General features: G+C 34.3%; 1 protein-coding gene across 1 annotated transcript in view; it reads left to right on the top strand.

The window, feature by feature from the left end:
• Nucleotides 1–11,675, top strand: part of PPP1R3A (protein phosphatase 1 regulatory subunit 3A) — a 42,878-nt gene extending 31,203 nt beyond the window's left edge. Inside the window, exons 2-4 of the mRNA XM_080818768.1 lie at nucleotides 3,484–3,542; nucleotides 3,655–3,779; nucleotides 5,699–11,675. Coding sequence (XP_080674894.1) covers nucleotides 3,484–3,542; nucleotides 3,655–3,779; nucleotides 5,699–8,080 — 2,566 coding nt within the window. The 3' untranslated portion in view covers nucleotides 8,081–11,675. The remainder of the gene's footprint in view (nucleotides 1–3,483; nucleotides 3,543–3,654; nucleotides 3,780–5,698) is intronic.
• Nucleotides 11,676–13,216: the final 1,541 nt, after the last annotated feature.

Here is a 13,216-nt window from a genome sequence, read left to right as displayed (position 1 = left end):
TAAATCAGATGCTAGATTTTTTTTTTTTTTCTGAGTGAAGGAAATGTTTTGTTATAGAGGATACACAGACTTCCAATTTTATCTGAACTTCTGGGTTCATTAGACATTAGTTGCATTACTGCCAATGTTTTTGTTGCTTCTAAGTAAGTATGATTTAGTGTATTGCTTAACCTATTCATAGGGACAAATTTGAATCTTAGATTTTTTTGGTTGTTTAAAACAGGAATATATTTTCAAAAGAATAAATGACTTTAAAATTCAGATTGTTTATATTTCAACATTCCATAGCAGAACATTTCTGTGTTATTTTTCAGTTTCAAAGATGGTAATAGTTAATTTAAGTTTCAAAGGTAAATTTCTTGAACAACTTTGCTTATATTTGTTCATTATACCTATTCAGGAAACCAGGCTTTTCATGAACATGCACAATGTTTACAGAGAGAAGTATATCTAATTTAGGGTATGCTATAATAAAAGCTGTGTTTTGGAAAAATTACATTGTGAGTTCTCTTATGATTTTTTAATATAGAATTACAGAAATACTGAATACAATTAAATCATCTAGATTCTTTTTATATTTTGCATAAGTATGGTTCCAGGTGGCTAAATTATTTTAGGATACTATTAGTCTAACAAGCAGAAATAAAAGCAATATGAACACTGCTGCTACATATGGGTCCTGCTGGAGAAGTTAATGTAAGGCTATAAACATTGGTCTTGCACAGTATTGGCCACAAACATTAAAATTAAAATGCATGTATATATCTGAAAAAAAAATCTTTTTAAAAAAAGATTTTATTTATTTATTTGACAGACAGAGATCACAAGTAGGCAGAGAGGCAGGTGGAGTGACAGAGGAGGAAGCAGGCTCCCCGCTGAGCAGAGAGCCCAATGTGGGGCTCGATCCCAGAACCCTGGGATCATGACCTGAGCTGAAGACAGAGGTTTTAACCCACTGAGCCACCCAGGTGCCCCATAAATAAATCTTTTTAAAAAAAGAATTTCAAGGTTTTTGACATTTCAGGTCTTATTCCATCTGGAGTTGATTTCTGAATATATGTTGTGCTGATTTCATCTTTTCTCATAGAAGCAGCTCTTTTCCCTATCTCCATTTATTGAACAAGCTCTTTTTACCTGCTATGTTATATACCATGTTTGCCATATACCCAAGTTCTAGATATGTGCATCAGCATAACAGTCTTAAGTAACTAAAACTTCATAAGATTTCTTGAAATCAGGTAGAACAGGTTTCTCCTCATAGCAACTTCTCAGAAATATTTCATCTATCTTCAGTCCTTTAGTCTTCTCTTTAAGATAGTGTTTTCAAATTTTGTAAAAAAACAAAACAAAGAAACAAAAAAAAACTGTTGTGGATTTTTAAAAGATTTTATTTATTTATTTGAGAGAGAGCAAACAAGAGAGCCCAAGCATGGAGAGAGGTAGAAGGAGAAGGAGAAGCAGTTTCCCCATTGAGTAGGGAGCCTGATGTGGGGTTCCTCCCTAGGACCCCAAGATCATGACCTGAGCCAAAGGCAGATGCTTAGCAGACTGAAACACCCAGATGCCCCAAAAACTGTTGTGGAATTTTGATTAGAATTGGATTGAATCTTAGATCAATTTGGGAGAGAATTAATACTTTAATATATCTTCTTCCTATCTATGAATATGGTATGTATCTCAATTTTTCTAGGTTTCTTATTTCTTTATACAACTTTATTCTTTTACATGTAGGAGTCTTACACATCTTCTATTAGTTTTCTTCATAGATATTTGGTATAATATTGAAATTTCATGTATTTCAGCTTTTCTTTCTTGTATTTATCCCTGAATCTAAGATTTCTCTCCCATTTTATGTATTTACATGTTTTATAAGACTCCAATATAATAAGATACATTTTAGTACCAATTTTTTGTCCCTCAAATTAGTTAAAAGCAGGTTTATTTTCCTTTGATGCAATCATTTTTTAAAAATTGAAGTATCTTAGAGAATTAAATTAGAAAAATGATTTATTGCATTTTGGTTAAGTCAAAAACTGAAGGCTTTAAGTGGCTGTTTTTCCCTCTACAAATGAGATTTTCAACACTGTTATGGAGATAAAGAGGAAGCAAGAACAACTAAATGGTGTGTGATGGTTTATATATTTTTAAGTCCCTATATATCATGTATTTGGAGAAGGAAAAAAATGCATCAGCTTGCAGTTAGATTGCACAAAAATAATTCTTTGCATAATTATTGGCCTCATTAAACAATACAGATTTATAGATTCAGTATCAATTATGTAACTACTATATTTTTCCAGTGATGTTATATTTATGTAGAAACATTTTCTTCATGGACCCACTGGAAAATACCAAATATTTTTGGTAAAGTTAAATTAAACTTATAAACTTATAAATATATGCAAAATATGTATAAAAAACTTATAAATATATACATAAAATACCTTCTTGTTTAGTCCAGATGGAAGAATTTGCAGTTTTCTCATGATTGAAAAAAGATTGGCTTTCCTGGGATTTGGAGCAACATTATCCATGCAATGAAGAGTAGACTCTATTACACAACTTTATCAGCCATTGCCAACTTTCTAGATGCATTTTATTAAAGAGAAAAAGTCATTGAGAAAAGCCATCATAAGAAAATTCAGCTGAGACAATACAAGAAAATGTGAACACTGGCCCAATCATTTCCAATAGATTGACCTGTTTGTTGAGTGTCATGGACAAATCTAAATTCTAACGAAGCCACAAATATACCTACAAATAGAGTACATTTGAAAGAAAAATGTATTTGTCTTCCTTAATCACCATGCAGAAAATTATCATAAAGGAAGTATAACCCAAATCATTTTAAAGAAAGAAAATACATGCTTTCATATGCGCAATCTGAAGTCTTGGTTGTAAAATTAGCTTGTGGCAATACAGACATCAAGTCTTTGAACTGAGTATAAATTTAGCCTGCCTTTCAGTTTTTAGTTTGTTTTTTTCCCCTTTCCTGGAGAGAGAGAGTTAATGTTATAGCCACCTAACTGAAAGAATTTTGAATAAAATGCAACACAAAAAAATTAATAATTGGAACATTAAAAAGCAATTTCCACGACCACAAATGGACTGTCAGCTCATAAAACTTTATCATTTAAACCAAGAGAAAAATGTTCTCACTTGCAAAGATTAAATTCATGCATGATGGAATAATCAGCATTTACATATATTTTTACTTTGGTTATGTAAGTTTTAAATATAGACAACACAATCTTATTTATAAATATGGCATTGTGGAAATTATTTAAAAATTTTTCTACTACTAGTGAATTACTACTGAATTATTCTAAGAGATTAATTTTATTTAAAAAGCATACCAAGCAAGAAAATATGAAAGGTTATATAATATTTGACTTGTTATTTGTTTGAATTTTCCCCTGTACAAAAATACTTAGAAGAGTAGTCTCAGAAAACATTTATAACATTCTCTTTTAAATTTGACAGTAAAGAAGAATCATTAACAACATCAGATGAGAATAACTTTGAGAATTCAAAGATTACAGGTAATATTTTTTATTTGATTTTTTAATTTAATTTTTAAACAAAATCTGTGTCTTTTGTTAAAACCTACAATGATAACGATCTTACACAGACACAAATTTATTAACTTTGCAGATACCTATATCCCAACAATTGTTTGTTCTCATGAGGACAAGGAAGACTTGGAAACCAGTAATCAAAACGTAAAAGATGTAAACAGGGAACATGATGAACATAATGAAAAAGAATTAGAGTTGATGGTAAGTGTTCTGGTTGCCACGGTATTACAGAGAATGAATCCATTTATGCTTCAAAGATGCTGCAATGCCTGCCTTTCAATAGTTTCAACTAATATAATTTGCAAATGTGAAAGCACAGCCTATTTTGTCCTTGCATCTCTAGCTTGATCAACAAGGCACTTTGATTTCAGTATGTTGCTTCTGGTCTCTGCAGTGGTAAATTAATGACATTCATTTCTTATCTCTTCACCAGCGGCTCTGAGTAATAGTTTGTAGGAATTATAGAAGAGGTAGCACTATCCTGATGTGCATTTCTAATCTTTGTGACAAGTGTACACTTAGCATAAACTCGTCTGTAAAATGAGAGGGTTGGACTAGATGATTGTTAGAGTCTGTCCAGCTTTTCATGTCTGAATCCTGCATTTAACAGCATTTTTAAAAAAACTTACTTCCATCTTTGTGAGAATCTCACAGTTCTATATCATTAGGAAGTATTAAATTACCAAATGAGGAGAAAATAGCCTGTGCTATATTTTTTAAACAGGAAACAAATTCAGTACTGTACAATTTAGTATTAAATTTGTTATCATAAATTTCACACTTGGTGAACATTCAATCTATTTGGAATTTTGGGGGGATGGTTTAGATAGCATTTTTATCACAAAGGAAGAAATGGGAGTAAATGAGTCACATAATGCAATTTATCCTTTACTGTATTTGGTTGGAGCTCATATCATTAGGATACATGGATTCATAATCATCCAAGATTAAAATGACATTTGCCTCTTCAAGTGTCAGTGCTGAAACAGAAAAGAAATAGAGCTCATCTCTTTCCCCACATTTTCCACCTTTTCTATAGTGATATGGAAGCTGCATCACTAAAGTATGCAATTTACTTTGCTCCAACTTTAAGAAACTACAAAGTTGTCACCCATTGTGAGAATTCTCACCAGCTGAAAGTTAACATCGCCATTTTTTTTTTCAAACCACAGAATATAATGAAAGGGCCCTGAAAAATCACATGCTTCACCAATACACCTCATTACAATGAGCAGGCTCAAATATAAAAGTTTGTTTAGAAGTTACTCAGATTGTACATCCAATAAATGAACAGGGAGCTGTAATTTAGATGCTAATTTGCTCCATGCTGACGTTAATGCATAAAACAATGAAGCTCTATAATAGATGGAAATACAACCAAATCTGTGGAACCCACAGGCATTGGCTTACAAGACAGCTGTGCAGTTGACAAGTAACATGAGCCTTATGTGAGAAGAAGGGGAAAACGTAAGATTTGCATATAATTATTGAGATCATGCAAATGTCAGTTATGAGGAGGAAAAAAAAACACAGGCATCTCACTGTTAAATCCTGACAGTTGGCATCACTGAAGAGCTCAAATACATTTGAGTACCAGTTGGCAGAGGGTCATTAAAACAGAATTTGCAGAGACATTAACTCCCTCACTTTTCTTTGAGTGACGTTTTGCTATTAATAGTTTGCAGAGGCTTTGCAGAAAACATATTAATAAGAGAAACTGTAATAGGGGCACCTACAGCAAGTGTAAATGCAGCAAGGGGCACCCAGGAAGCTGCTCTCTAATTGATTAGCATGGAGCTATCAATGTGTATATCCTAAGTGAGGAGAAAGTGCAATGACAAGCAAGAATAGTTGAATAATACAATGTGATATTTGGAAGCTGGAAGGAGAGTGATTAATTTTGGTCCCTTTTCTTATTAATCTCATTCACAAGTCATAGCCTAAAAGGATCCCCCCAAAACATCCGGCTTTCAGAATTTATACAAAATCCACAAATGAAATGAATCAAGGGAATCTACCAGTTAATTGCTAGCCCAACTAATGAAATCTATCTAATTCATTTTGCATATTTAAAATCATTTGATCATTATCTGTTTTGTTTTGTTTTTTTATCCCTTAAGATAAATCAATGCTTAATAAGAAGTACTGCTTCCAGAGATGAAAAGAATACATTTGCAATAGATCCGGTCAATTTTCCAAATAAAGCTGAGGGGTTAGAGAAGAAGCAAATCCATGGTGAAGTACACCCTGACTTGTTTAAAAGGTCTTTGTCTCCAAGTTCATCAGCAGAAAGCTCCTTAAAGGGAGATTTTTACTGCAGTGAAAAATATTCCTCAGAAAATAAGTGCAGACATCAACCTTCAGAGGAAATTACTACAGATACAGGAGAAATCAAGCCACCATTGAGAGATACTAGTAGTAATGAATTAGTGCAATTACATATTGGCAGCAAAGAAGTACTGGATGATAATGCTAATCCAGCCAAAAGGAGAGTCAGAGTGCAAATATCTTGTCCCTCCTCAGATCAACTAGTTGCAGACAACTTTAATAAAAAGCATGAAGGAAGAGCTGAGAAAGTTGAAATAAAAGATTGGGAATGTTTAAGAGGAGATTTCCACGCAGAAGAATTAATGGAAAAAGGGTCTTCTAAGAAAGGTTATGACAATGGTAAGACTGAGGAGGAGGAGCAAAGAATACAGTTAGGTGTTAATGTAAAACAAAGCAAAAATTTTCATTCAATCTTACACGACCAAGAAAGGAAGATGGGCCATTCTGAAATCAGCACGGGAGGGGCAGCAGCTAGCAACAGAGACCTAACCATTCAGCTGAGTAAAGACACCACAATTCCCAACCAGGCAATCAGAGCAGATATGTTTCATTCACCAAAAATAAGTCTAAGTTGGGAAAAAGCTGTGTTAACAACTCCAGAACATGATCTCTTGACTAGTGAAGGCACTACTTTAGGAGGGATGCGTGACCAAGTCTGTTCACCAAGAAGTGGAAATGTTTTGAGGAATGATTGCCTTTTCCAAGTTGAAGAAGAAAAATCAGATTGGATTAATCGTGAAGATCAGAGTAAGAATGCACAACAGAAACAAAGTTGGAATGTTCTAGAAAGTCAGAGAAAAGCAAGAGAAAGTAAGACAAATAGGACAGAACAGATCAAAGAACAAGCAGATTGTGAAGACATGTGGGAAAAAAGAGATAATACAAGGAGTTTGAAAGCTACTCCTACGGAAGAATTGTTTACCTGCCAAGAAACAGTGAGCTGTGAACTGTCTTCTCTAGCTGATCATGGTGTTACTGAGAAAGCAGAAGCAGGTACAGCTTATATAATTAAGACAACATCAGAAAGTGCTCTAGAAAGCATGTCTGCTAGAGAAAAAGCAATAATTGCTAAGGTACCTCAAGAGACAGCACGAAGTGACAGGCCCATCGAGGTAAAGGAAACAGCGTTTGATCCACATGAAGGGGGAAATGATGATTCACATTATACCCTTTGTCAACGAGATACAGGAGGTGTAATTTATGACAATGATTTTGAAAAGGAATCACGTTTAGGTATTTGTAATGTACATGTAGATGAAATGGAGAAAGAAGAAACCATATCTATGTACAATCCTGGGAAGACACATGACAGGAAGAAATGTGGCATTGGAAATTTCACATCTGTAGAAGAATCCTTACAGGTCGTTACAGGCAATCAAAAAGCAGCATCAGAACTGGATTTACATTTGGGAATGTTACCAAAAGACAAAAAAACATTTCCAAAAAATAAAGATCATAAACAGGTCCAAGAATTAAAGAAAACAGATAGAGATGCTTTTATTCATTCTGCTTTAAACTCAGACACTAACAGAGCTTCTCAGAATGGCTCTCACGTTTCCAATCACCATGCTAAAACCTCAGTGCCATCTCATGAACAGGCAATTGCTGTAGAAAATATAATTACTACCATGACTCTCCAATCTATTTCTACTAAATCAGAATATAATTGTAATCCAACAAGTGAAATCCAGGGTGTTGAGAAGCACCCTCATCTTGGTTCTATACCTGAAGAAGTTTCTAAAAGTTCAGGAACAGAGACCTCATGTAGTAGCAGAGAAAGATTTAAAAGCCAGATTTTTCAACAAGGAGAACACGGTGTAGAAAAATCTCTGCGGTCAATGATTTTCATCAGCGAAGCTGTTGAGAATGTGGAACAGGCAAGGCATGAAAATGAAGGAGTAGCCTCTGGACAATCACTGTGCTCTTCCGGTGACAAGCAATCTGAGAGCTCTACTTCCGCTAGTCTCCCTGCCCAGGAAGGTCAAACTGAAAGCAGCGAATCTCTGCTTTCGAAATATACCAACTCTAAAGTCCCTTATGTCCTTTTGTTTCTGATATTTCTTGTAACCATCTACCAGTATGACTTAATAATTGGCCTGGCATTCTACCTTTTTTCATTGTACTGGCTATCCTGGGAAGGGGGGAAACAAAAAGAGTCTGTCAAAAAGAAGTAACTTCACCACTATTATTATTTTCTCGTAAAAGATAAGCTTTTTAGCCCCAAACATTTGGATTGGTGAAAGAGACTATTCATTGTTCAAAGAGCCAGTGCAGTTTTTCTCTTGAAGGATCATTTAAAAAGGAATGCGTATGAAGTTTGCTCCTTCATATAAGTAATTATTCTATATAGGACCATTATGTTTGGATCATTAAATACCTATATGAATATGAGATCTGAAGCACGTCAAGTTGAAATTAGGTACAGCTGTTGCTCCTTAGCAGGCTATGAAGTTGCAATGCTTCATGTCTCTTCACTACTTAAAGTACCATTTCTTGCATTCATTTCTTTTGCAGTAAAGCTTCAATTCCCTCCCCCCACCCCAGGGTATTTTTCCTTCTTCGGTTTTTAAAAAAATAGATAAAACATGAACAATGGCAGAGGACTTTTTTTTTTTTTTTTTTGTCTTTTGGTATTGACCATGAAATTTGCATTTATCCCTTATCATTTATCAGCACATTTTGATAGATCAAATCTTTAAACTTCGATTTCATATTTTTAAGAACATCCACGTATATTGAAATGCATAAACTTAAAGAAAGACCTTTTTTGCTTGAATAATACTTTATACACAGATATTTTACCTCCTATATACCTACAAAGTTAGAGCACTCATAAGCCAAATCTGACAAAGACTGAAACAATTGGGAGATGATCTCTCAGTTTACAAAATTTTGTGGGTGGCTTGTTGATAAGCAATGTTTTTCTCTTACAAGAAGAGAAAGTATAACATAGCTGAACAATTTTAATGTCAAATATTCAGTTGAAATTTTAAATGAAAAGTTCCACAAGCATTGCTTCAGAATGAATTTGTACCTATAAAGCATCAAGTATTAAATGGTAATAATTAAAAAAAAATTTCCAAATGAGCTGTTTTACTTGGTAGTATTTTTTGTCTTCAAAAAATTTTTTTAATCTTTTTTTTATAAGACAATGAATTATTTTCCAAGGTGCATATAGAGACGAACTAATCATTGGTGATTGTTATATAATCATCAGGTTGTTAGATGGTAACTCATAGTTTTAGTGGGCAGATAAGTAGACCTGGAAATCTACTCAGGGAAAAATGAATATCCCGGATAGCAGTGACTTTAGCTGCTGTTATTATCTATGGTTAAGTATGTGAAATAATGGAACTAATCATTTTGGTCACATAGTTGGAATGCAAAGATTTTTATATAAGATTTCAACAACCATTTATTAAATGACTGTTAGATGCAAAAATCCCGTGCTCTGGTCTATGGCACAGTACTTCCTTTGATACCCTGAATGGTTAGTTTTCAGGGAGGATGCATAGGTATGTAGTTTGATACTTTTGACTTGGCCAGGAATATGGAAGAGAGTAACACTGAGGGAGTCCATTGGGGTGATTTCTTTTTCATAGGAACTTCCTTCATAGAACATGTAACATGATCTTAAGAGAGAAAAGATAATCTATTTATCTGTAAAGGTAAATTCAATGAGTAAAACTTGCATATATCATCCCATGCTTCTAAGAAACATGCATTTATGGGAATGAAAAATGAGAACAAAGCATTTAAACTGACTTTCATGAGGTAGTAAATGATTTCCCTAATTTTCATTAGGTACACAACTATTTCCAAATCCCTAATTGTATGCTCGTCTCAAGTCCCATTGAAATTGAATGCTTGACTTTAAGTTTTTAGTTGAACAAATACAAACATCCTGAAGTAGAACTTAGGGCAAATATTTGATTGTTTGAAAAAGCACATTTTCATTAAATACAAGTGGAACACTGTAGGGCCATACCTAGAATATTATCTCTAAAATTGCTATCCTGATAATTTTGTTGACAGGTCTAAATTACAGCAGAGTTAAGGTTAGTATTTCTTCAGATCTTAATGGCTTGGTTTTTGCATTCTACCTTTAAGAGTTTCGGTCAATATGCCATATCTTATAAATGCAAAGAACACTACATTACTTTATTAACACAGGTGCCCGAACTATAATTATTCCCTTATACATAAAGAATGAATTTTTTTCTTTTACTTAACTTTTGGTAACATTAACTTACTAAACCTTCTCATTATGTATTTGTAATATGACAATAGAAGTTTCAAAGAATTTAAAATATTTAATTGTGTATTTCTCTGCATGCAGTGAAGAAATAACGGGTGATTTAACTGACTTTCCAAACATTTCTTACGAAGAATTTGAAATAAAGTCGTAAGAACTTAGGAAAGTGTTGCTAGGTGGAGAGATAGATTTTTGCAACCCATTTTGATCACAACATTATGACGAGCAAGAGAAATGGATCACAGAAAGAAGTGGGAGGCCCTGGTTAATAAAGATTCGACTGTGAATCATCATGACAAGGTAATTTTTGTAAGTATAGATGCCTTCACTGTGTCCCCCTCCAAGTATGGGTTAAGGGCAAAAAGAGGGTGTGGCAGAAAAATAAACAGAGAACTGCATTACACATCTGCCTCCTATTGTGCCTAAGAAATGTGATATAATAACTATCACCTTTTATTTTGCTGAGCTTCTGACTATTAGAAACAAAATTCTGAAAATTAATTGGCAAGTATAGGTAGTAAAATCAACTATCTTAAAAATCGCATCTGTATGTCATCGATATCCCAATAGATTTTCCACATAAATGGAAATGAGTCAGTGAAAGAACTCACCTTGCAACATTCAAGAACTTTGGGTTAATGCAGTTATGCTTCCCTGCTGAGTTCTAATATTTTGATAATGAAACAGTGTCACTGTTTTGTGAGAGAAACAGGATCATCTCTTACTTGTTATCTTAAACTGGTCTACTGGGTAAACGGAAAACTTAAAAATATCCAGACCAATTTGGGGATATAAACTACTTCATTTTTCCAAATAGCATTCATGGCACTTTCTTGATAATTTTTTTTCAGTCATGAATGTTATTTCACCTCACGAGGCCTGTTGTCTTTTGTACTAGGCTAATTTTTGCATATAAATAAATTAAAAAAGCACACAAAGTAAAACAAGAACAAACTAGCAGGAGAACTAGTAAAGATGCAGGCAGGAGGACTGTCATCCCCAGGGCCAGTTCATCCACTGATTCCTGTTACCAGAATCTCTGCTCTTTCTTTCAAGTTTTCAGAGTGAATACAGAAACTCAACTATGCAATACGCACTGTCTTTTGTTCTTTGAACCCTGCCTCAGCCAGTTCTTGTGGAACTGAGGAATAGGGTCAAACTTGGTTCTACAACAAAGTATGAAAAGAAACATGGGAGACCATGCTTTTCCAGTGTCTTCACAGTTGTACACATGTGTGAAGAGAACAACTAAGAAAGTTACTTCTATTTATTTAATTAAATTAAGTTGCCTTTTCTATTTTCAGAAATAGTTCATAATAAAAATCATAGCAACATAATCTACTTTTCATCTGTTAAAAATAGGTTTGGTCATTAATACATTTCCATAACTTTATCTGAACCTCTTTGAACAGCAAATTAAATTTTCACTAGCCTAGCTTTGAACAATCACGTGTTTTCATGAAATGTCGTCATCGTAGTATGCTAAAAACTTATTAAACAAACGACTCTTTAAAAAGTTCAACATTTTTGTTTTGTGTCATTTCTGTATTTGTTAAATACATATATATTACCTTCATTTTTTTTTTTTTAAATGCCTGATACGGGGGCTCCAACTCATGACCCTGAAATCAAGACCTGAGCTGAAATCAAGAGCTGGACACTTAACTGACTGAGCCACCCAGGCGCCACACCTTCATTTTTCAAAGTGAAATAATATATTATGTAAAAATTTAAGGAAAAATTCCCTAAGTTTTCCCCTAATATATCCAATTCTCTATATTCATGATAATAAAGAGTGGTATGGGTAAATCAATTTTATTTGACTGAGATGCCTCCACGATTTGATTTTGCAACACATTTCATTCAATGCCTATTCAAGTTACTGCTCTTGGTTTAGTGCATCATCTTTAACACTCCACCTGAACCACAAGCCCTTATTTCCCACTGCTTTCTGCCTGAAGTCCTCTGTCAGTCAAGCAAGTCATGTTGTCCTTAGAACATGCCATGCACCTCAGTGGGTTAAAGCATCTGCCTTTGGCTCAGGTCATGATCCTGGGGTTCTGGGGTCGAGCCCTGCTTCGGGCTCTCTGCTTGGCAGGGAGCCTGCTTCCCCCTCTCTCTCTGCCTGCTTCTCTGTCTACTTGTGATCTGTCTGTCAAATAAATAAATAAAATCTTAAAAAAAAAAAAAAAAGAACATGCCATGCACATCTGTTCCTTTGTGGCTGCTCTTGTACACCCCTTTGTCTGGGGCACTTTCAGGTATCTTTACTCTCCCAGTCCAACTCTGTACATTTTTTCTATGTACACCTCAAACCCTTATTCTTTTGAAGTCTCCTCCTAGTTCAGTTTGTGGGATATCTTTGTTTTCAGATCTCTTTTGACACTCATCTTCCTGCATGCGGTGGGCATTTGAGTAATTATCCTAACTGGACTGCCTGCTTGTTCAGGACAGGGACAACGGTTTCTTCTTCCCTTCCATCATCTCACAAGGAATCCTCAGTCAGTACTTATGGATAAAATTGAATTGCAGTAATGCCTCCTTCCTATCTTGTTTCTAAAATGTAGACAAGATACTCTGAGGTCTGATTTTAAAATGAGTAAACTTAGTCAAAACAAAGTTAGGATAGTTTAGTGAACTTTCAAAGACCACATAGAAAGGGGCAAAGAGAATAACAAGACAAAGTAATGCAGTGGGTTTGGGATGTGGAAAAGAGACAAGCAATCCTTTCTCTCCATTTCCCTTAATAATTAAATTGATTTTCTATATTTATGAATTCTTCTTAGCACAGGAAACATTCTCTTCATTCTATTTCGTGGGAAATAACACACAGATTGTATATTAAAAGAATAATAATGTATACCTTAATTCACCGAAGTAAAAATTGATAGAACAAGACCTGCTTTCAGATAAAGTAGTGCAGTAGCTTAAAAACCAACAAACATCACAAGGTATAAAGTGTAAGAAACTCAATCTTCTCAACCGCTGCCATGCCCTTTGAAAATGGCTGATCTCTCAATTTCACACCTGTTCTGCATGTCAACTTTTCGGGTTA

The sequence above is a fragment of the Martes martes genome (assembly GCF_963455335.1).
Source record: "Martes martes genome assembly, chromosome: 11".
NCBI lineage: Eukaryota > Metazoa > Chordata > Mammalia > Carnivora > Mustelidae > Martes > Martes martes.
Note: the sequence above shows the minus strand (reverse complement) of the source record. Positions and strands in the feature narration are given on the sequence as shown.